The sequence below is a fragment of the Rhamphochromis longiceps genome, linkage group LG4 (genome assembly GCF_057381845.1).
Source record: "Rhamphochromis longiceps isolate RC_006_pf linkage group LG4, R_longiceps_female_GT1.1, whole genome shotgun sequence".
NCBI classification, from domain to species: domain Eukaryota; kingdom Metazoa; phylum Chordata; class Actinopteri; order Cichliformes; family Cichlidae; genus Rhamphochromis; species Rhamphochromis longiceps.
Window position 1 is genome coordinate 18206034 of NC_140560.1, and position 24197 is coordinate 18230230.

Here is a 24197-nt window from a genome sequence, read left to right on the forward strand (position 1 = left end):
CTGGAGCTTCGAGGCTTCCCTGCTTCACCAGTGTCCTACTAAAAAAAACAACGACAACCCCTACTTCCTGTTTCCTCTCCCCTTTATAGAGAAGGGCTCCAATCCTCCCCAATCAGCTGCTCCCTGTATTCAACTCCAAATAGCTGGCAGCTGGACTAGAGTAGAATCTCCACTCCCACATGGGTGTGGCCCACACCTCACATCAAACACAAAAAAACACCAAAGCATGCAATTAATACAAAACAAAATCTAAAGAAATGCCAACCCAAAAGCTTAGTGGGGGATTCTCTCCATCCTTTTCCACCATGCTATACTCTGTAACACACACCCCAACTTTTTCCTAGCCCGTCCTCGGGCACTCTACTAACTATATCGAGATGGGGGTTTCCCAAAATTTTCACGGGCAGATCTCCTTAGACCCTCCTGAATTGCAGGGGCAGACTGGTAGGAGGGGGGATAGTGATCTGACCCTGGCCTCTGCTGTGCCATGCTCCATAGAAGCAACCACTGATCTGAGACTGTCGCTATGTCATGCGTGGCTGTCGTCTCTGGTTCTGGGGTGCCATCTCCTGTTTTATAGTCATCTGAAGGTAGGAAAGTACATATGCGCAGGCGATTGCGATGAACCACTCTAACAGAACCATCTTTACCTTCCGGCAGAATTCTGTAAACTGGGTTTGTAGGGTTTGGCTGACCGACTATAATTTGGATCTCTTCCTCCCAGTGTGCTGCCAATTTACCTTGTCCATCCCTTCTTGTTGTATGGACTAAAACCCTTTCTCCTGCGAGCAATGGAGCTGCCCTAGCTCCAACATCATACCTGCCCTTCATCCGGCTTGCAGCCTTCTGACTGCTCTTCTCCACCATTTGGTATGCCAGCCTCAAGCGCTCATGATGTCTCTTAACCCACTCTTGGGTGGTTGTTGGCTCTGTGGATCTCTTCGTCCCCATAGACAGCTCAACTGGCAGACGAGCATTCCATCCAAACATCAAGTAGTGGGGGGTATAACCTGTAGATGCATGGACAGAATTGTTATAGGCCTGGAGCAGTTCTGGTAAATATTGCACCCACCGAGTTCGCTTCTCTTCCTCTAGGGTGGACAACATGTTTATTAATGTCTGGTTGAAACGTTCGCAGGCCCCATTGCCCTGAGGGTGATAGGCAGTGGTTCGACTTTTCTGGCAATTATAATACTGGCAGAGTTCTTTTATGAGGGCGGACTCAAAGTTGGTGCCTTGGTCCGAGTGCAGTTGTTCTGGACATCCAATTGGCTGAATAATGTGTTTCAACAACATCTTAGCTGTGGTTGAAGCAGTCTGATCCCTGGTAGGTATTGCCCAAGCGTACTTTGTAAACATATCAGTAGCAACCAAAATGTACTGGTATGAGTCTGCCGGTCTACTTAGTGTAAGGAAATCAACCGCCACAATTTGGAGAGGTGCGTGTGTAAGAACAGGAATGAGCGGGGCCTTACCGTCACCACGGCCTTTATGACGTACACACCGTTCACAGGATGCTGTCCAGTCACGCACTCTCTTCTCCATTTGAAGCCAGTAAAAACTACGGCGCAACATTGAGAGTGTCTTTGCCACCCCCAGATGACCATTCCTTTCATGGAAAGCCTTCCATGTTAATTGCTGTTCCTGCAAAGGAACAAGGATTTGATAATAAGCCTCATATGTGTTGGAATCCACTCCCCTGCGGACCAACACACCCTCCAACAGCTCCAGCCGTGACCATTGTCTCATGTAATTTAAGACTGCAGTAGACTCCTGACGTCTCTCCTCCCCCGATGGTGTCCTTCCTTGGGCCATATAATGTCTCACTCTATACAACGTTGGGTCCTGCTCCTGTAAGCTTTTCCAGTGTCCTGGATCCCAATCAATGTTCACAGCCTGAACCCGTGCTCCTTCACCCATCCTCTGTGGGGACACCAGATCTTGGGGTTGCACCTGTAATGGCATTCTAGACAGAACATCAGCATTCACATTTTCCTGGCCGGGCCGGTACTTGATATCAAATTGATAATTTGCAAGTTGTGCTACCCACCGTTGCTCCACTGCGCCCACTTTTGCAGTCGATAAATGGACCAATGGATTATTGTCAGTATAAACTGTAAACAGAGACCCCCATAGATAGTCTTTAAATTTCTCAGTCACCGCCCATTTCAGAGCGAGCAGCTCCAATTTAAAGGAGCTATAGTTTGCATCATCTCTTTCTGTGGGTGCTAAGCTTCTGCTAGCATAGGCTATCACACATTCTTTCCCATCTTGTACTTGAGAAAGTACTGCACCAAGGCCCACTTTACTGGCATCCGTGTAGAGCTGAAAGGATAATCTGAAATCAGCAAAAGCTAAAATAGGCGCCTCTAGCAGTTTCTGCTTCAGAAGATCAAAGGACTGTTGACAATTCTCATCCCAGTTTATGGGAATATTCTGTTTTTTATTCTTAGGTACTCCCACCAGCAATGAGTTAAGAGGCCTAGCAACACTTGCAAATCCTGCAATGAACCGCCGATAGTAACCGGCAAAGCCCAAAAAGGAACGCACCTGATGAATAGTCTGCGGGGCCGGCCACTTCTGTACAGCGGCAATCTTATCAGGGTCCGGAGCCACACCCTCACTGTTCACCAGGTGACCCAGGAACTTCACCTGCTGCTGGAAAAGAACACATTTATCAGGTCGCAACTTCAGCCCATAGCCCTTCAATCTTGTAAACACTGCCTGCAGATGCTCTAGATGGCTGTTGAAATCCGGTGAGTATACTATCACATCATCCAGATATACAAAAGCAGACTCTGTGATTTGACTTCCCAAGCAACTTTGCATCAACCTTTCTTTGTGATGCACAGATCGTGTCAGCTCTAATTGTATATTTAGTCTTATGTTGGGTTTCTAATCTGTTTTGACTTTCTCTTCTCACTCTTGCTTTCTTTCAAGGGACCATGCGTCCAAGGAGAGGATTTATTATCCATAGACGCCCACTTAAAGGTCTTACAGTGCCAATATCAGAAGATGCAACCAGATACCATGGTGGTTCATAACCGTATGCAGCAAACGTTTGCTTGGCGGCAGAAAGAAATTGCAAATGGTATGCCTGTGGAAGATGTGTTGAAGAAGTACCCCTTCTTAGGGATGCCTACTGGTGTAAGTCAGAAAGCTGAATTGAACTTGGAAATAGCTGTCACATTTAACATGTTTATAGTAGTATATTTTATTTGCCCTTGACCTTGCTTTCTTCATCTGTCCCTCTTTCCTTTTTTTGTATGTTCATGTAACTTCTTACAGTATTGTTGTTAAATTCTATAAAAAAAATAATTATGCAGCACCATACATAATTAATATCAACTTTAGATTATTTCATTTTCATACACTGTTATTTTGTACTGAAAATTAATTTTTTACTTGTAGCTGTGCAACGAACTCGGGTGGATCCAACCAACAACGGGTAATGTAAGCCAGCGAAGGTGATTGGCCTTACACGAGGGAAAACCCCACTCTACCAGCTCTACCTTTTTTTTTTTTTTTTTTTTTGGCCTGTCCCGTTTGGCTCTTTTGCCATCAGAATTGTTGTCTAAAGGCAAAGAAAGATGCCCAACGGATTTACTTTACCAAACTGACCATCCCAGCCTTGCCGTAATGGTCCATTTGATTCACCTTTTATTGTTTATTTTATTTTCACTTACTGAATACGGGACAGACTTGACTGGGGGAAAGAAGGGGAGAAAGAAAGAGGGAAAGAGAAACAGCTGAGAAGAGGGACAGGGGAGAAGGGCAAAAGACAAAAACCAACAGAACGGGCAGAGAAAAAAAATGCATATATCAATCACCTGGATCACCTGCTGAGAAAGAAAAAAGAAAGCAAGCAGAAGAGAACAAGAGTAATAGAATAAACCATCACAATGATATATGGGAATATGACAGTAAATACTAAATGTTAAACATTATTGTGCAGCACATAAGATCAACAGAACACAGTGTGCTTTGAGGTAGGAGCCAAAAAGGGTGTAGTTTGTGGGTGTGATCACCCGTGTGTACACCTGTGAGCATGGACGCGCTTGTTTTTTTAAAAGGTTCCTTCATGTAATAATCTGCTAGAGGGTGTGGGGGGGCCACAGCCCCGTCCTCCAGGGCGTGAAGCAGGTGTGGAGGAGATCAAAACTCCAGACATCCAGAGGCCCCCAGAACACAAGAGACCAAGGAAGACCAACAGAGGGGCAGCTGCGCCACTGTCCCGGAAAGAGCTGAGGGGGCACCTAGACCCGGTTTGTAGAGTACGCTTGGGGAGTGTGATCGTGTGTACAACGTCTCTTTATGTCTGTCTCCACGTTGGTTGAGTGTGGAGTAAGTGCATATGAGAGCATGAGGGTGGGAATGGATGTTTGTATCTGTGTGTGCCTGTATGTCTGTGTCTATATGTCAGGTTGGGTGTCAGGCGCCACCTCTCTGGGGACATCTCAGGCCCTCCAAGGTTTGGAGGCCTATCTCCCCCTACCACCACTTCCCCTGCCAGTGGCGGACCCCCTCAGACATCGGTGCGTTGGTGGTTCTTTGTGTCCGGGGATGGGCGTCCAGGTACACACCGGCTCACTCCTTGGCGGCCGCTTATCGGGGCCTGGAGCCTGGGGCTCGCTCGGGCCACTTCGGAGGTGGGGTGCCCCCGGCCTCTCGGCCTGGGGCTCGGTCACTCAGGCGCAGCTGGCTGCCGGCGGAGCTCACGGGCGCGTCACTGCAACTCCCCCTGGCTTCTGCTCCGCGGCTGCTGAGTGAGCCCTCATCTACCAGCTCTACCTTGATGCAAGAGAGGAGGCTCTCACTGATGACCTACCAGGTATTTGCTTTTTTTTTTAACTTCAAGGCTTCCATTTTATATAATTTTTATAGGTAACTGGAAATGCCAGATAAAATGCATGGGTGATCTTGTGTTTTGTTGTTTTTTTGGCAGATCTTGACACAAGGGCTGCACTTTTATTCCTGCCATACGTCTTCAAGGAGAAACTGGATCTCTTTGTCATACTTGGAGAGGTGTGTGTATTAAAATATTTAGTCTATATAAAAGGAAAACAAATGTATCTTTTGTTAAGAGACTAAGATATTGCTTTCCTCTACCTTCTCTTTTGACTTCAAAGGTTCATCCGAAAACCCCCTATCCAACTGTTCAGCTACTTCATGAAGACTGGAAACCAGTGTTCTCCAGAAGCGCTCCAAACATTGTGAAGTTGGATGGCAGTGAAGTGTGCAGAAGCTCGTGTATTTTTGAAGGAATCATCTCTTATTTCTGCTTGTATTTTGTCTTCAACCTTGCTTATCCAAAACATCTGAAGAACACCCTGATTTTTCTCCAAAAGTACATTGTGAAAATAGATGAGGGTGAGGACCGGCCTCTGCCAATCACAGTCACCAGACAAATAAATCTTCTGTATTGACCACCATGCCTCAGCCATATCAGTGCTCCAAATGTGGCAGAAGAACCTTTAGTTTGACAAAGCTTATTCAGCACATAGGACTTATTCATTCCCATGATGCCAATTTTGATATAACCTGTGGACTCAGTGACTGCTGTTCTTCCTTCAAAAAATATGAATCTTTCAGACGACATGTGTATAGGAAACACAGAGAGCAAGTGTTGTGTCCCCATAAAGACTTAGATGAAAATGAGCAGGAGGTAGTCAGTCCACACCCAAATGAATTTGCAAATGACATAACTGAAAATATTGAAACCCCTCCATCCTGGGATGAATTTTTGATAAATTTCAGAGACAATCTTTTCAAGTTCATTCTTAAGTGCAGAGAGAAAAATTCTTTACCAGTCTCTGTTCAGGAAGAAATTGTGGAAGACGTAAATTTTCTGATGTGTTTTTTCAAGGAGAACTACGATGCTTTTATAGCATATCATTTAGAGAAAATGGGTCTTGACGTGTCTTTGTGTCCAGAGGTTAAAAATGTCCTGCATTCAAATGAATTTTTTGAGAAGGCTTCAACAGCTATTCGATCTCCTTATTTGGTCAAAGAACATTGCAAATCAAAGATCAACATGACAGAGCCTGTTCATTGCAAATTAAGAGACTCTGTGGGTCATACAGTTGGCTCGTATTCATATGTGCCTGTTGATAAGGTGCTAAAAAATTATCTTTCTCATGAAGACATAAAAGATCAAATTTTTTCAAGTGGCAATTCGGAAACTGATGAATTTCTAACAGATTACTCTGATGGAGAAATCTTCAGACATCATCAATTCTTCAAGGATAACCCAAATGCACTGCGACTCCATTTTTATGAGGATGAATTTGAAGTACTTAATTCCCTAGGATCTAAACGATCCAAACACAAACTTAGTGCATTTTATTACACTGTAGGCAATTTGGACAAAAGGTACACTTCTCAGCAGAGACACATTCATCTAGCGTTATTGGTACGCTATTCTTTCGTTAAGCGGTGTGGTTGGCATGTTATCCTTAAACCTTTGCTTGATGATTTGGAAAAACTTTCCACTGATGGCTTTACTTTTACCATTGATAAAACTGAACACACTATTCATGCTGCTCTTGCAACTTTATCTTGTGATAATTTATCAGCTCACATGATTGGTGGTTTTTCTATGTCATTTAACACTGGTAGAATTTGTCGGTATTGCATGGCTTCTTATGAAGATATGAAACAATCCTTTGAGGAAGAAAGCTTTGTTTTAAGAACATCAGAGGTTCACCAGTATCATCTTGCACGAATCCAAGAATTTCCGGATGATAAAACAATATATGGTGTAAATAGTTCATGTCCTTTTGACAGACTGAGTTATTTCAGTGTTACACAAGCTTTACCACCTGATGTAATGCATGATCTGTTGGAAGGTGTAGTTCCTCTAGTTATGAAACTAGTGATTTGTAAAGCCCACACTGAGAAGCATATTACAATTAGAGAGATCAATGAAGAATTGCAAAAAATGCCCATTGGTCAGAATGACAAAACAAACAAACCAGTACAGTTATCAGAAAGACTACAGAGTGTTGGTATTGTTGGATCAGCATCTCAAAAGTGGTGCCTGTTCAGATTGCTGCCATTTCTGATGGCAGACCGTGTGCCACCTAATTGTAAATATTGGCATGTTTTTCTTCTATGTCGTGAAATAACAGAGATTGTAATGGCTAAAAAAGTGCGAAAAGAGAATATTTTATTGTTGAAGTTGCTTGTCCATGAGTTTCTCACAAAACTGAAAAGTGTATTTGGGGATGTAATTACACCAAAGTGTCATTATTTAATCCACTATGCAAGACTGATTGAAATGTTCGGCCCTCTACGTTTGTTATGGTGTATGAGATTTGAAAGTAAGCACCAGTATTTCAAAACGTTGTCCCGCAATTGTAGAAATTTTATGAACATTGCTACAACTTTGAGCAACAGACATCAGTTCAGACAGTGCTGGGAGTTTTCTAACAAAAGTTTACTTGGTGAATTTGAAAATGTTTTTGGAAAAAGTGTGACTACACCATTTTTGTCATTACCACTGGAACTGCAACAAGCACTGACAGTCTATTGTGGCTTTTCTGAAGTTGATAGTGCTAAGAAAGCTTTCCAGCGTGTGTCAGAAGTAATTGTGAACAGTGTCAAATACTGTGTAAGAGATGTGTTTGTCATTGATGTACTGCATTCAGAGAAGATTCCTCTGTTCTGGCAAATTAAGTACATATTTAATATTGACACAATGTGGGTCTTTTGTGGAAAAATTCTCATTCCTCTGTTATATGACAACCATTTTCATTCATACAGTGTTAGAGTTGATAGTGAATGGACGTTGCTAAAACCTGGACAGGAAATTGATGTTGCAGCTTATGACACATACTCTGTTGATAACAGTTTGTATGTAACAGTTAAGCAATGTATTTAAGAAGGTAATAAATGTGACAAGTATTTTTGACTTTGTATCTTCAATTTTTCAAATCTTGAGAGGAAAAATATAGGAAATCTGTGTTTAGATACTGAACCTTTAGAAAGACATTTTTGTACTCCTTTTAAGGGTTCTTTTTTGTACTTTATACTAAGGGTACAACTTTGCCCTTTAAAGTACAGGTTTGACATGTAAAAGGTACAAATTACAAGGGTACAAATCAGTACCCACAGTTTAGGGTACAGAACGGTACCTTAGAGGGTACCACCCCAGTGACAAGCCATTGTACCCCTATAGGTACATTTCTGTACTTTAATTTCTGAGTGTGAATGATTGATGAAGTTGAAAAGCTTAAAACTGAGCTTGACTAGGCCTTCCCCAGAGTCTCCATCAACACCACCTTTCCTCAATTCTTATGATGTATTACCACCAATTGGAATAGGCCATTAGAAGTATACTTCATCTTGTCTCCCTCTATTCTCTTTCCATCACCCCCAACCGGTCGCAGCAGATGGCCGCCCCTTCTTGAGCCTGGTTCTGCCGGAGGTTTCTTCCTAAAGGGAGTTTTTCCTCCCCACTGTCGCCCAGTGCTTGCTCAAAGGGGATCTTTGGATTGTTGGGGTTTTCTGGCTTTTTCTGTAGTGTTTTCACCTTACAGTATAAAGCAGCTTGAGGAGACAGTTGTTTTGCCATGATGCAATATAGTATTAAATATTACTAAATTTTAAAAACATCTATTATAGCATCAAAGTAAAACAAAAAAACTAAAGAATACTTCAATGAAATTAATCAAAATGTCTAATCTGGCAAAAAGAAAAGAAAAGAAAAAAGGTTTCACCTTTAAATAAAAATCCAAATCACAAAAATTCTGATTTTTGTTGTGTGTGGGGGTTTTTTGTGTGTGTTGTCAAGTATAAAAGTTTTGCACTCTGTCACGGTCTCGGTGTCTGCCCGGCCGGCTCCGCAAGGTTACATATGTTTATTGTGTTGCTGCTTTCTTCCACTCGTCATTCTGCCTGGGCGGAGCTCAGGCCCACGCACCTGTCTGCAATTACGCTGCAACGTGTCCTGTCTGTATGGAGCCTGAGAGCTGCCAGAGTAATAATGTAGATACAGGCCTCTTTCTCCTTCTGCTGGTGTTCATGGTTTTATTCCATTGATGTTGCTATCATTTGTAAATATATTTATTTGGTGTTATTTTATCAATTTTCTACTACTGTCGTTCATGTATTTATTTTTTTTGTATTTAAATATGATTTTTTTAAGTAATGCTGCGAGTTAAATAAAGGTTTCATTGAATAAAAAAAAGATTTAAAGATGACTGGTGGCGGAAGCAGAGCACAGACTGTCTGTGAGAATCTATCGCCATCGTGTGGTGCAGAGATATATTTCCATTGAATTTAGACAACGAAAGCTTGGCTCACAGAGCAGCTGCAACACGAACAAAAAACATTAAATAGCAATATATTATATTATATTATATTATATTATATTATATTATATTATATTATATTATATTATATTATATTATATTATAGTGCAAACAGTGCAGGCTTCAGCTCTGGGGAAGAAGCTGTTCCTCAGTTTGGGTGGATTCCGTCACTCACAGCGTTGTTAGCCCTCTTGTGCGCGCAGACTGCAACCCCCCTCCCCCGCCCCCCCCACTGTGCGTTGCCCTGATATCTGCAGTGTGAGGTTGGATCGCTCATTTTCATCCTCACACTGATGCCACTTATTTCGGTCTTTGTTTGACATAAAAGGGCATATTTGTCACTTTATTGCAACTATATTTGCACTCTTGAGCTCCTTCATTCACTGACTGATCATAAAGTTATTACTTGTGTTATGTATTCATCCTTTTGAACATAATTAATGAAGCCACATGCAATCACTAAAATTTGTATTTTGGGTACAATAAGAGAGTTTCAGATGTAATGCTGTTTTGTTTAAATTTCACCAACTTGCTGATGCCCACGGTTGTGAGTGCAGCTTCTTACAGTACATGGGTGGATGGTTGTAAATCACATCACAGATGCCAAAAACCTCTCAAACCAAGCCCTCTTGCCGGTGATGCTGTGCGCAACCTCGTGACAACCACATGACTGATACTAACTCCTGAGCTGACTGTATGCTAACATGCGCCACAAATAAGGGTCATATTTGGATTTAAAACAATCACCGAGAAGCTTCCACTGAATGCTACTTTCCCCTGCATGACACTGAAATCATTAACACATACTAACCCTCCATACCCTGTAGGAAACTCACTTCCTTGGAATAACATTTCAACAGGGAAAGAGTTGAGAGCAAATGTCCTTCTCTTGAACCTTCTGTCAGTCAGACAAGTGTAGCTTGGGCTTTTCTTTGCACAGGACAGGATTAACAATGGCGACATAAACGAGCTAAGGAAGCATAGAAACTGCAGAAAGGGCGTATGGCTCCTGTGTCAGTGAATCCAAACTACCTCTATGTTTGAACAAATCCAGTTACACAGCTCAAGAAAATATTACTCTAACGGAAGAAAAAGGCAGTATGTGTCTCAGTAGTACTAAAAAGCTATTATATCAAAACGTAAAGGGAAAACAGTTTGATGAGCTGTATAGTGAACTGAAACTGAAACAAAACGAAGCCTATCATTAGGAATACTGACTTTTTACAACTTCAGTTCTTTTTTCACTCAGTAGGTGGCAGCAAACTACAAACAATGGTTGCATTTTACACTCATCCGTTTTCATTAGAGGCAGAACCCAGAAGCACATCCAGGTTTAGGTCTACTGCTTGGTGCTACACAGAAACAGGCTGAACAGACTGGAACTCACATGAATTTGGACGAATCGAAGTAAGAATGTCACTTCTGCTCAACTGAATTGATTATCATGACCCTCACTAATAGCCACTTAATAAGTTAAGAGCAATGTGCCAAAGTAGTATAAATATTTTAACTTTTGGCAAATCCAGCAGGTTAATTAAGTGATTTCACATCATGTGTTCAAACGGCTTGTCAGTTTTTAATATATCCCATGTGCGCATACTTAAGCTTTAAAAAAATACAGTCCAATGACCTGATAGATGTTTGCTGAACATTGTGGTTTACATCAGCACTTAAATTAAATCATAAAGAATCTGTTTTGTGTGGGCTGTTCGATACCATGAAGCAAGACCTCTGAACATCTCAGTTTTTCAGTTTTTTTCATCTCAGTATTCGCTGTTTAAATCTTTTCCCATGGGTGCTGGGTGCGTCAAGTAACCCCAATAAATGTAGAAAATCTTTGACTGAAAAACTGCTTCTTAACCTGTCTGCACCTTCAAGTGTGTTATCAGTTTATATTGTTACTAAACTTTTTTCCCCTTTAGACTTGGCTCATGTGATCAGGTAGAGGATCATTAGGGGGTCCATTGTCCCTCTTGGGGGGGACGATCCCACAGGGTTTAAATCTGGGACTCTCCACCATTTGACCCTAGAACTGAAGACATTTCTCGGATGAGAGGTGAAACATCTTCAAGCAACTTAAAGAAGTCCAGATGCTTTTCTTTCCAAGCTCCTTAGACTACGATGACCTGATTGAGAACCTTCACAGACATCTTAAGTATGCAAACTGCTGTTGGAAGCAGCTGGTACCAGTATCAGGTCAGCTGACAAATAATTAGCCTGCTCTGGTCACAAACCTGCAAACTAATGAGGTTATCTCAGACCACTTGCCTGCTGTCTCCTCATTTCATTTCTTGCCCTTCCAACAAGTTATAGAAATTTAGGTTCAAGCTGAGCAGGTTAAGGGCTATGATTTGGAAATGGTTATTGTTTTTCCAGACCCAAGAGCGAAAACACATCAAGGCTGAGTTTGAAAAGTCTGTATGAATAAAAACCTTGCTAACTGACTCTCCCTGACCTTCCAAGCATTTAGGTCTCAGTTGTCTGAGGCATTTTCATCCACTCTGTACAACACTTAAAAAACAAAACAAAAACAAAAAGAACACAATTTAGCAAAGCACCATCCTGACATTTGGAAAAACAAGCAATTTTAGGATAACTTCCTTAGGTACACCAGTGTAACTGCTCATTAACGCAAATATTTAATATCCAAAGACATGGCAGCAACTTAAGGGATGGAGACGTGCTCAACACAACCTGTTGAAGTTCAAACTGAGCATCAGAATGGGGGAGAAAGGTGATTTACTTACTCTGAATGTGGCATAACTGTTGGTTCCAGATGGTCTGAGTATTTCAGAAACTGCTGATCTATGTAGATTATTCCACATAACCATCTCTAGGGTTTACAGAGAACAGTCTGAAAAGGAGAAATGGCTTGTTGTGGTCATAGAATGGCCATTCTGATAGGAGGGCATCAGTAACTGAAATAACCACTTGTTACAGCCAAGCTATGCAGAAGAGCATCTCTGACAACATGTTGAAACTTGAAGCAGATGCATTACAGCAGCAGAAGACCACTCTGGTCCGCTAAGAACAGAAAACTGAGGCTAAAGTTCACACAGGTCCAATAAACTGGACAACAGATTGGAGAAATGTTGATGCTATAAATCATGGATTCATCATGCCCTATATTAACAATTCAGCCTGCTGCTGGTGGTGTAATGGTGTGAGAGTTATTTTTTTGGACACACTTTGAGGTTTTCTTAGTACCAAGTGAGCATTATCTAAATGCCACAGCTTACCTGCTGTTGAGCATGTCCATCCCTTGAAGTTTTTTCATTTTCTGATGGCTGCTTCCAGCACGACTAACAGTTCATTTCACAAAGCTCAAATCAAATCATCTCAAACTGGTTTCTTAAACATGAGAATAAGTTATTTGTTCTCAAATGACCTCTTCAGTGACTCGATCTCAATCCAATAGAGCACATTTGAGATATGGTGGAGCAGGAGATTCTTTTGATGGAGTGGAACCAACAAATATTCAGCAACCGTGTTATGTTATCAGATCAATATTAGAAACAAACTAAAGAAATTTATATTCTGAAAAGCTTCCAAATTTACTTTTGTCTCCAGAAAATTTAAGAACACAGGTACATTATTATTATTAAACAGTTTAACATAAAATCTCCTTTAACAAACTGTCACTTAATATTTAACTGCATTTGCCTTATACAGTTACAATTTCTGCTTCACTTCATGTTATTATTTATTTTTATTATAGGATAAATAGACAGATGGCAAATTTTAAAAAAAATTAAAAAAAAAAATGCACACAGCAAGCTACTTTATTAAGTGCCACTTATTAAGGTGTTGGGCCACCATGTGCCACCAGAGGAGCCTCAATCCACCTTATACTTGAGTCTCAAGCTCTCTGAAACTCTACAGGTGGGAATACCTTTAGAGTTAATGTTTGCAACATTAACTGTTTCCAAAACAAAAAGTTCCATTATATGACTTTCTGGTGTGTCAGTTCTGTGTCCGTCCAAAATGTCACACACATTGTTGAAATGGGTTGAAAGGTGGTGACTGCAAAAGGAACATACGATCATTTCCATCCTCCTGACGTTATTTGGAAACTGGAAATCTTTCATCAGTAGGACAGTAGGGTGATCACTCACAAAAACTTTGTATTGATTTACAGGGATCGGTATTTCTAAGGAACCCAAACCGTGACAACACACATAAACTTGGCTTCATTTTATCTGTTGACTCAAACAGTCTTAATTTCAGAATCAGAATCAGAATCGTGTTTATTGGCCAAGTATATGTGCAGACACATACAGGGAATTTGGTTCCGGTAGATGGTGGCTCTCAAGCACAGCAATTTTGTCTTTTAATTATTTAATGTAGACACTACTGGTCAAAAGTTTTATAATACCCCAGTTCTTCTAGTTTATTAACTGAAATTCAAGCAGTTCAAGTCCACATGAATAGCTTGAAATGGTATAAAGGTAAATGGTGACCTGCGAGAGGTTCTGCAGCAATCGAAGTTGATCAAGACTTGAAAGTTGGTTCCTACAGGTGTCCCAACTTTTTCTTGATTACTGACAACCTCCCGAGTCTACAAAAAAGTAGTGTTGGAACACACTGTGGCATCATACACTTGTGAGCATTATTCAAACAGTATTGTATTAAAGAAAGTAACTTTTTGACCAGAAAAATAGTGAGGAAAAAGGCAATTAACAATAGAAGAGACAAACCATCATAACATAAAAGTGTAGGTTTTTCCTTCAGAGAAATTGTGAAGAAAGGCAATGTATCAGGGATTACAGTCTCTTTTACTATCAAAAGGCACTGAGGGAATCTGACAGGAAGAGGTCTGCAGAACCCAAAGCCACAACAAAATCAGAAGGCAAGATAGACTCAACAGCTAGAGTGATAGGTGGCTCACGGGACCACAGCTTAATAGTAAGCAAGTCTCAGTTTCAACTGTAAAAAGCAGACTTTGAGATACAGGACTGACAGATCAAGTTGCAGCAAGGCAGCCATAGCTTTGGCGTGAGAATAAGAAAAAAAAAAAAAAAAGCCTTCCCTGGGCCATGAAACACCACCAATGGACCACTGAAGACTTTCAAAATTTGAAATCTTCCGTTCATCATTCAGGATTTTTGTATGCCATTGAGAAGGCGAAAAGGAGGTTCCTCAGTCTGTGACATCAAATGTCAAACATGGCAGAGGAAGTGTGATGTTCTGGGGCTGTTTTGTTGGATCCAGGGTGAATGACTAGTACAGATTGAGACTAGTACAGAACCAACAGCTACAACGAGATTCTGCATCAACATGCAGAATCTTGGTATGTACCAAGTCAGGGGTTCATCCAACAGCAAGATAATGACTCAAAACATACGTCCAAGGTATGGCAGACTTACCTTAGGAAAAAAACAGAACAAGATGGTAAGCTTGAAAAAGAAAAAAAATAAGAAAAAAAATAGGGTTGCTGGTAGGGATGGGTATCGAAAACAGGTTCTTGTTGAGAACCGGTTCCCACTGTTTCAATTCCTTGGAATTGTTTGCCATTTTTGCAAACGATTCCCTTATCGATTCCAGTCGCCCCGAATGACGTCACCACGTTGCGGAGCGTCATTTACCTGGCAGGAAACATGGCGCGTAAGCGGCTCAAACGCTCAAAAGTTTGGTTACACTTTACTGGAACGGATGACAACAGGGCAACTTGCAATACTTGCAAAGTAGATACTTCATTTAAGGGAAGAAACACTACGAATATGCAAAAGCATTTGCTCAGAAAACACGTGATAACCTTAAATGAATGTCGTGTTTTTAATTCCGCTCCGGACTCGTGAATCTCAACCCAGCAGCAGCGGTAACGTTTGCACGTCCTCTCCCGTTAATGCGGCAGGTAAATAATCAACTAACAGTGCATATTATGTTAGCGCGATCTGCCTTATTACAAAACCTGCCATTACTGTGCATTTAGGTGACCATGATGAGAGAGACAGACAGAGTCTGGCTGGCTCAGATGCTGGCAGTTCTCGCTGCAGTCTACCGGTAGCGTCTCCTTTCAGGCCAGGATAGACGAATGTCACCGAGCAGTGACTCAGTTTGTGGTAAAAGGCTTGAACCCATTTGCCACAGCAGATGCCCCCGATTTTAGGTAAGTGAATGTGTTTAATTGTAGGCAGGGAAATTACTGGATATTCTTGTATAATTGCTACTGAATAATTTATGTTATACTTTGTTATTGCTACAGAAGAATATTTATTTTATTATTTTACATTTACAATTTTTTTCCTGGGGACCCTGTGACACCCATTAAAGAGCCGTAGGCTGGATCTCTTAAGATCTCACTGTTGGGTTTGTAAGGCCATGTTACTCTTAAATTTCTATTTTGTTCAAAGAGAAGATATAAAACGAAGTTCCAAGCTAATCGAACTTAGTGTTCTCCTTTCTTATAAAGAATCGATAAGAGAATCGATAAAGAATCGAATTGTTAAACAGAATCGAAAATGGAATCGGAATCGTGAAAATCTTATCAATACCCATCCCTAGTTGCTGGTTTGTTTTAAGTTAACTGGTCAGAAGAATAAAAGGAAAGCAACACGTAAATGCCACACATTTGTGGGAACTTCTAAAACAGGGTTGGGAAGAATATTTGATTTCCATTGTAGAGGAAACTGCCACAAGCTGTTATATCTGCCAGAGGTGGATGCTTTGATGAATCAAAGGTTTAGGAAACATTTTGATTTATAAATGATTTCCGATATTTTCTTTAAAAAAAAAAATAAAACTTCAGTTGTTTATTTGTTTTCATTCAAGAGTACAATGACACATTATACTGCCTGAATTTCAATAAAAACAGGAAAAGGTGTTCTAAAATTTTTGACCAGTAGTGTACATAGTGTGCATGGGTTTTTGTTTAAAAAAAAAAAAGAAAAAAAAAAAAGATATTGATCCCCATTATTAATATGATAAGACCTTACTTGCACTCGTTCAAATCAAACATGAACAAGACACAATCTCAAAGAAGTTGGATCTACTTGCTCCTTCCCAGACATCGTGTTGAATCCATTTAATGTAAAAAGCAAAATACAGAAAAGTGAGTTTGAAATATCCTAATGTTTAATGAAATGGTGATGTACTGATCAGCAAGAAAGGGGTACAGTAAAACTACGAGGAAAACAGGGAAAGAACTTGGTACACAAAACATGTCTGTCCATTGTCATTCCAATACACCTCTGTCCGGAGGAACTGCTGCCATACCCTTGTGCGCTAACTTGTTGTGTGTCAAGGATGGAGAAAGTGGGGGAGAGGGTGAGAGTGTACTACAGAGATAAGTGTGCAGTTGTTGTCACATAGAAGTAAAGGAAATGTAAAAGGGGAAAAAAAACAATTCCTTCTAGTTTTAACTATATCCCTCTGATCAAAGTTCAAAAAAGAGGCACCCACCACACGTGGAGCTGACTGCTGAACTTGATTGTGACTTCTTTTTCCTTACATGGGGGGTGGGTAGGTTCTGTTTTTTTTTTGTTTGTTTTTTTCTCGGTTTTCCTTTTTTTTCTGTTGGTTCTTAAATCCTCTTCAGAGTGCACTCATACCACATAGAGTTCATAGATCTTCTTGGCGCAATACGCCAGGGCAGCCAGTGCTATCGTATTATGGAGTCTCTTTCTGTGGATGTCATCCCTGCGTACCAATACCACGGGCGTTGAGGAGGTCAGTGTATGCAGGGGCAGCCGCGAGAGTTTTTGGCTGTCATATTCCACCTGGTACTTGCAGCAGGGGTCAAACTGCCACGAAATCCCATAGAGGGCGGCACAGGCCACGCTGAGGGCGCCAGCGGGCAACGCCACATAGCGCAAGTACTCGACAGGCAGCGAAAGTGGCGTCAGGAGGCAAGCAGCACCTGACAACACGGCTGTCTTGTGCAGGCAGTTGCCAACAGTAATCCAACGGGCCGTCTCGTCTCCGATCCGCGTGGGCTCGATAACAATGTATTTATACTGGGCCTCCAGCGCCTGCTCCAGCTCATACTCAAACTGGTCCTGTGCATTCTCCCCATTGTAGATCTCGTGCACGATGTAGCAGTCTGACGCCGCCATCACACCCCTGTGCAGAAACACAGGAACAGGCAGGCAACAGTGAGTGTAAGAACAGATGACATTAAACACACTTTAATTAAGCAAAGACTGTATTTCCCCTTTTCCTGCCTGCTGAAATGTCCACTCTATCACCATCTAACAAACATAAAAGGGAAGGATATTTCTCTAACCAATAGCCAGAGGCTCATTCACCCACTTCTAACAGGTGGGTCATATGATTGTTGGGTTTTTCTCTGTATCTATGAAGCGCCTTGAGGCGACTTTTGTTGTGATTTGGCGCTATATAAATAAAATTGAATTGAATTAACACCGTTTTAAGTCGATAACAGGAGTGCAAGCATGGTCATGTCTATACAGCCCGCAACTGTTCTGACTGCTCCATCAAGTATGGTTGATTCATTCAGTGCTTTTCCAGCTCAGTAACTGAATGCATCTTTGCAGGACTAATAATCAGAAGCCTCAATATAAGCACACAAAGGTGGCAGGCAAATTCCTGGAGGGAGATTGCTGAGAGAACATACAGAAAAAAACCTTTCGGGACCAATATAATTGCCTTTGAAATCAACTGACCACAGCAAAGGAGGAAAAGAAGTCTCAGAACGTTATTTGTTTCTATCATGGCTGCCTTTGCATCGAAAACTCCAGGACACAACTGCACAGAAGGTGTTGGCAACAGCGTTGGCCACATACATAGGAAACATTGTAAGCTTTACAAAGATTCACTGCAAAACTCTAAATCGGATGTTGGAGTAAGAATGAGAGCAAGACCATGTGGCTAAAAGCAGTCTTATGTGTGGTTACGCTTTTCGAAATTCCACGCAGACAACACAAAATTCACAGACAGCCAATGACATACAACAGCTGAAAACTGGATTCAGCAGACCTGCAGCTAACTAGCACATTTGTACCCAACGCATAAGATGTTGAATGCTATTATCTTTTTCTAGTAATTAATTAGACAGCTGGACAAACTGTTGTCCGAGAAACCGCACTGTTCAGGTTGATGTTTTAGTCGGGACTTTTACACTGACGGCACTAAAGTTTCACCACGTTAAACTGACTAATCCTATAGCAGTTAGATTAGGTTAGATGTTCGAAATGTTGTGTATAAATAACAAAATGTTTCAATCAAAAGTGTGGACATTTTGTGTGCGTGAAAGTGTTGAATTTATGATTTCAAAAGAAGTTAAAGACCAAAAATCCACCACCCAATCGTTGTAATTAGGGATCATAACATCATAATGGTGTCCAAACAGCACACAGATCTTAACATGTGTATGACCACATTTAAAAACATAGGACTTGGGGAAGCTGCTTTCCATAAAGTCCCAATTAACCAATGCTAAAAGTACCAAATGGTCACAATATAAGGCCTTCTTTTAGACGAACAAACAAACATTAAAACACTAAACACTATGCTTCTCACACCAGAGGTGTGAAGTTTTATGACATATTAAGATACTAGGGAAAATCGACTGAGCCTCACGGAGCAAGGGGAAAGTTGTACTTCAGTTAGGTGCAACAGAAAACTCGCTTGACTGGCAGAAAGTTGGAGGACCGGCCAGCTAAGTTACAGAGCGAGCAGGTCGACCAACGAGGCGGTCAACACTCCGAACCGAGCCAATACCGTGAGGCACATCGACAGTCACATACAGCACTGCTGTTTGCCCCAACGAGCGGCAAAACCAAACTTTTCCCAGTCAATCACTTGCTGTGAAATAATCAAAACATCACATGAGCTGCTCGTTAGCGACAGCTAGCCGTGTGCGTTAGCCCGCTAACATGAGCTAACCCTGGGTTAAAAAAAAATCCAGACTTCTCCCGTTGACATTTAACTCTGAATCCCAAACGAGAAGCACGTTCGGAACCTGACAAGTAGTGTCATCGACCAAACAATACTTCATATTAAAACACGTTCTTTTAATGGCCAAGATGTGGAGTAACTGACCTCTCCCTGCTTACTGGGACACCGCGCCTCCTTCCCAGCGACGCCATGTTGGAGATACAACTGTGATTGCGGTTGACGTAAGACAGCGCCCAGTTTTATGGGTATTGTAGTGTGTAAAAAAAAATACAGTTTCTGTTCGACTCACCAGTTGAATTCGAATGCAGACTACTATTCCCATGATGCTGTTCGGACAGAGTACCTGCCTTTACGTATTTTATAATGGTACATAGACGTTGGGGAGGTCAGAACACATTCTGAAAAAATTTAACAAACTGAATGAAGGTATGTTTATTTAAATTTGGCGAGCCATGAAGTTAGCACAGCCAAACTAAGCAGGAAAAATACCGGCTCCATTTAAATATTTAAACCCATAATAATCCAAACAGACTACATGCATAGTCAGGTCTGTTATAATATATGACACATTGTTCCGTCATCTCGTTTTGTAATAGGATTTATGTGGAGACCTTTGGGTACTCACCCATAATGTGTCCTCGCGTGCTCTGGCTGTGTTCGTGCGCGCTGCCTGTCCGCGTGCTGAAACCTGACGCGCGCTGGCTGTCACAAGTATAATGGCTACGTTCAGGAATGTGAGATGGTTGGGAACAAATGCTGTGCCAGCACGAATCACATCAACCAAGGCTATTGACAGCTGTGGCTTTCCAATGATATTTAAGCCTGGTAATTTTAAGAATTTAGTGAGGAATTGTCTATTCCGATAAGGACTGTAGGCTATTTAAAGGTGCATTTTTATTTATTTTTTTTTAGCTTAAAACACATGTAGACATGTTAAATAAATTAATGGATTTATCAATTTAAAAGAAGTCAAGAGAAAGAAAGTAGTTCCAGCCACACATTTTGAGTTATTAGCAAGTACCATGCTTTTTCAGTGTACCAATTACCTTTTTTGAATATATTTTTTAAATTAAATGTATTAGGTCAGTGACACCAACACCACCAGGAATAAACCATCAACTTGAAGCTGTGAAACAGGACTTCTCAAACGTCTGTCTTTTACACAGTCCACGAGTTTTAACTTGTTAGCAATGGAGAGCATTTATATCTAATAACTTCAATTTGCCACTGGATGGCGCCAATACATACATATATACGTACAGATATTTGTCATCAGTAATCTAGAACACGAATCTACTCCATCACTAGCTGTGACGTGTGGGACTGATAAATATATTCAGTGGAGGGTAAAAATTCCACCTTTTCTTTCATTTTAAGTCTTACACTATTACTTTTACACTGTGCATCTACATGTTAGAAGATCAAGTATTTAAAAAAAATACAGCAGTCCTCACTCTGTATTTTGAAACTATTCTGCCACCTCGATTTTCTACATTTACTCTAATTGAATAATAAGCGAAAGCCCATACCATTAACACTCTGGTTTGCCAGTGTAAAAATAGTTTAGCTTAAGTATTGAAGGAGTTTGCATGCTGAAACTATTAACAGCACAAGACGAACTGCATTGTAGATAATTATTATCAGTGTATGACCACCGTAGTGACGACTGCACAGTGGTTATAAAAAGTATATTGTACACAATCACATGTTTTCTCCATAAATAATCACAAATGTTCCTCTGCTCCTGCCAAGGTACATAAAGCATTAGTCATCTGATGTGTGTTTGATTTATTTATGCATTTATTGACAGCAAGTACAGAAAAAAAGTCCAAATCACAAAACAGTGTAATATGGATTGGATTTTGATGCCTCTGTGAGAGCCACTCGCTCAAATGAAACATTTGCTTCCTTCCAAGGAAACACACAAATTTAGACAAAACACATACACAGAATGAAATAGTACCTCGAATACCTTGGCCTATCCTTAGGTGTGTTGCACCCAAAGGGAAGTTTAACAAAAGGGAAATTCCTGCAATTAACTCAAGGTGAGCTCAGCAGAAAGAATCTGCACTGTCCTGCCAGAGTGTGTCGAGTTACCTGAGGTATCTTTTTCTCCTCAACCCTTAAGATTGTCAACAGCAAAACCTCCTGAAGAGTACAAAAAAAACAAGGGGTGGGTGGGGGGGATATTTTACTTTTTAACAGAGATCTTTATCATTTTGATATCAGCTGAGCAGAGTAGCCTTGTGGGCAAGAGGAAATATGGATCAAATAACAAAACAGCCACAGCCACCCAGTGCAATTCCTCAATGACAGGACAATGGGCCATCTGACACCACATAAATGTGAATGCCCTGAAAAGAACAGTGCCGTTTTTGTTTGCTGGTTCGAACAGAGACATCTATACATACACACACTGATGTGTCACACCACACCAGGACCCCGTTCATCAGCAATGTCTGTAACATTTAATGTACGATGGAAAGAGCAGGAGTTATCTTGAGGCTCAGTCAGACATCGTCACTGTTTTCTACACCTTTGATCGCTCGGTGAATTGATATACGACTGGAATAACTTCATTTTTGTTATGTGGAGGAGGAATGAAAGTAGATGGAGTGATGTTTAAAACAAGGCTCTCTGAGGAGGAATATTGGTCAAATTCAGATTCGGCTTTCCCACTTTGACACTTACAAAACAAATTTATATTTGTGTTGTTGTTTTTAAGCCTTTTTGCATACATAACCTTCTACACTAGCATATCAGTTCTAAGAAACAGAATTTCTAAAAACTTGAGAAGAAGGGGTTAAATTGAATTATTTGCAAAGAATAAGAAAAAAAATGAAAAAGAGAGGTTGCAATTTACATAACACAAAAAAAAAGAGTATTTGAGCATCAGTGGAGTCATCAAAGACAAAAACACCAGGGGTGGTCACCTTGTAGTGCTGCTCATGACCAGTGAGTCCAGTTGAGGACAGAAATCTGCAACACACTGTAACATTTGACTCAAATCTGCTCTGTCAGTGTTGGGTCCTGGAAGTTTCTGTCTGAGGTAACAGGCTTCACCTTTGGTTGCTTTGTTTGTACAAGTCGTGATAGGCTGATTCCCCTCCTGCCTGTGGCGAGTGTGTATCCTCATGTTTATGCAGAGAGCTATCAGTCGATCAAACGGTCAACTCACAGGCGTCTATGGTCCGAGATTCAGCTATTTCTCTGGATTCAGTCACTGTTGTGTTTAACCATGCCTAGAAGATCCTTTGTCGCGTGTTCTCCTGTAACTCCAAAGCATGCCGCCACGCAGTATTTCTCTCCTTGGAGTCCATTTTGCCACCTTCCTTCGCTGCCATGCAGGATCATTGATAAATATGTTCAAAGTATTGAGGCTGAGGATTCTCTTTCACGTATTTCTGAATGTACCAGCAGGTCAGGTGAGCTTTCAGGTCCTCTTCCACCACAAAATCCATGGCTGCCTGCAATGACATGGTGCATAACAGCTCACATCAAAATCATCTGGCCTTTCCTAGGACAACAATTTAAGTGGAAACATTTTCGATTCTCAATGTATGGTACACTTTTTTAGCTGCTCATAAATGCAAATATCTAATCAGCTAATCACATGGCAGAACCTCAAAAAGGAATGTAAACATGATCAAGGAAACCTCCTGAAATTCAAACCATGCATGAGAATAGAGGAGAAAGGTTGATTTAAGAGACTTGGAATGTTCCTGGTGTCATATTAGCTGATCTGAGATTTTCAAAAACAAGCTGATCTACAGGGATTTTCCAACACAGCCATATTATGGGTTTACAGAGAATGGCAATAATCGAGAAACTTGCTTGTGAGGAGAATGCACAGACTGTTTTAAGCTGATTAGAAGACAATAGTTACAACTTAGATAACCAGTAATTAAAACTCAAGTATGAAGAAGACCGTCTCTGAATTAAGACCATGTCAAACCTTGAAGGAGAAGCGCTACAGCAGCAGAAGACCCCACTACGTGCCACTCCTATCAGATAAGAACAGGAAACTGACGCTACTATTTGCACAGGCTCACAAAATTGGACAACAGAAGATTAGTAAAACATTGAGTCTTAAGCTCTGATGTGACATTCAGAAGGTAGGGTCAGAATTTAGTGTAAACAATATGAAAGGATAGCTCCACCCTGCTTTACGTCAACAATTCAGCCTGATGGTGGTTTAATGGTGTGGAGGATATTTTCTCGGCACACTTTTGGCACCTTAATACCAACTGAGCATTGCCAGAGCCTACCTTCTTGTTTCGTGAACAAACGCAAAATCTGGGTTTAAAAAATTACTTTGGCAAGGTGTTTGGCGATTCCTCTCCCTCTGTAAGCATCTGGAACTTCGGTGTGCTGCAGGTCCACCGTCTTTTTCCCAACATACTCGTACAGAAGAACCGCACGATCATGGGATCCTAAGAGCAAACACAAATATTATCTCTGGCAGAGGTTGGTCTTCACCTCCACTATTGCTAGGATTTACTAATTATCGGAAAAAACATGACCCCCCCCCCAAAACAAACAAACAAACAAAGAACAGAACCTGCAGAAGCCTGCCACCCTGCTTGTGCACACTACAAGTTTCATCCCACAATTACTTCAACGTTTCAGCATTTTAAAGCTGACTCTAAGTGCCCCAGTTACATTATTAAGGTGTGGTAGCAGATTTTAATTTGCATGTAGCGCTGCAACATGGCTGCAGGGAAAGACGAGGCACGAGTGGCCAGGTGCAGGCATGCCCTTGTGGAGGAAGGGTCGTGTTGCTGGGTGAAGAAAAGATAAAGATCTCCATTCAGCACAACAATGGCATCCACCATTTTCCTCTTAACAGCTGACCCACAACTGACCAGGACAAACACGACTACTGACACACTTAAAACAGTAATATTAGTGTGTCGTAAAGGATTAATATATATAAAACGAAGAAGACTGTGTAAAACTTTAAAATATGTTTAAAGCACTTGAACTGAACGTTTGAAAGGAAGTAGCACAGCACATTTGGAGGCC

At 41.1% G+C, this 24197-nt stretch overlaps 2 protein-coding genes and 1 long non-coding RNA gene across 5 annotated transcripts in view; 1 reads left to right on the forward strand and 2 right to left on the reverse strand.

The window, feature by feature from the left end:
* LOC146671371 (uncharacterized) overlaps positions 1 to 4775 on the forward strand; it is a 394396-nt gene extending 389621 nt beyond the window's left edge. The window contains exon 8 of the long non-coding RNA XR_014911445.1: positions 4099 to 4775. This is a non-coding gene — a long non-coding RNA (uncharacterized LOC146671371). The remainder of the gene's footprint in view (positions 1 to 4098) is intronic.
* An 11591-nt stretch (positions 4776 to 16366) lies between these two features.
* On the reverse strand, positions 16367 to 19902 carry tmem11 (transmembrane protein 11). 2 transcript variants are annotated; one of them, XM_085403593.1, is made up of 2 exons: positions 19798 to 19902; positions 16367 to 17375 (listed from the first exon to the last, which is right to left on the reverse strand). In XM_085403593.1, exon 2 carries the CDS (start codon positions 17366 to 17368, stop codon positions 16859 to 16861), a length of 510 nt encoding a protein of 169 aa, XP_085259719.1. In that variant the 5' UTR covers positions 17369 to 17375; positions 19798 to 19902; the 3' UTR covers positions 16367 to 16858. The 2 variants fall into 2 exon arrangements, with proteins under 2 accessions (XP_085259719.1, XP_085259718.1); XM_085403592.1 differs by lacking the exon at positions 19798 to 19902 and adding an exon at positions 19317 to 19433.
* A 1052-nt stretch (positions 19903 to 20954) lies between these two features.
* Positions 20955 to 24197, reverse strand: part of natd1 (protein NATD1) — a 3889-nt gene continuing 646 nt past the window's right edge. The window contains exons 2-4 of one of the 2 annotated variants that reach the window (XM_085403595.1): positions 23487 to 23605; positions 23128 to 23176; positions 20955 to 22639 (exon numbers count right to left, since the gene is read on the reverse strand). In XM_085403595.1, the coding sequence (XP_085259721.1) occupies positions 22539 to 22639; positions 23128 to 23176; positions 23487 to 23605 (269 nt within the window). In that variant the 3' untranslated portion in view covers positions 20955 to 22538. The remainder of the gene's footprint in view (positions 22640 to 23127; positions 23177 to 23486; positions 23606 to 24197) is intronic. The other variant, XM_085403596.1, reaches the window with a different exon arrangement.

Coding starts and splice junctions, on each gene's coding strand:
- tmem11 (XM_085403592.1), bottom strand. CDS start 19,363: ATGGCGTCGCTGGGAAGGAGGCGCGGTGTCCCAGTAAGCAGGGAGAG. Junction 17,376..19,316: donor GTCCCAGTAAGCAGGGAGAG/GTCAGTTACTCC, acceptor GTTTCTGCACAG/GGGTGTGATGGCGGCGTCAG.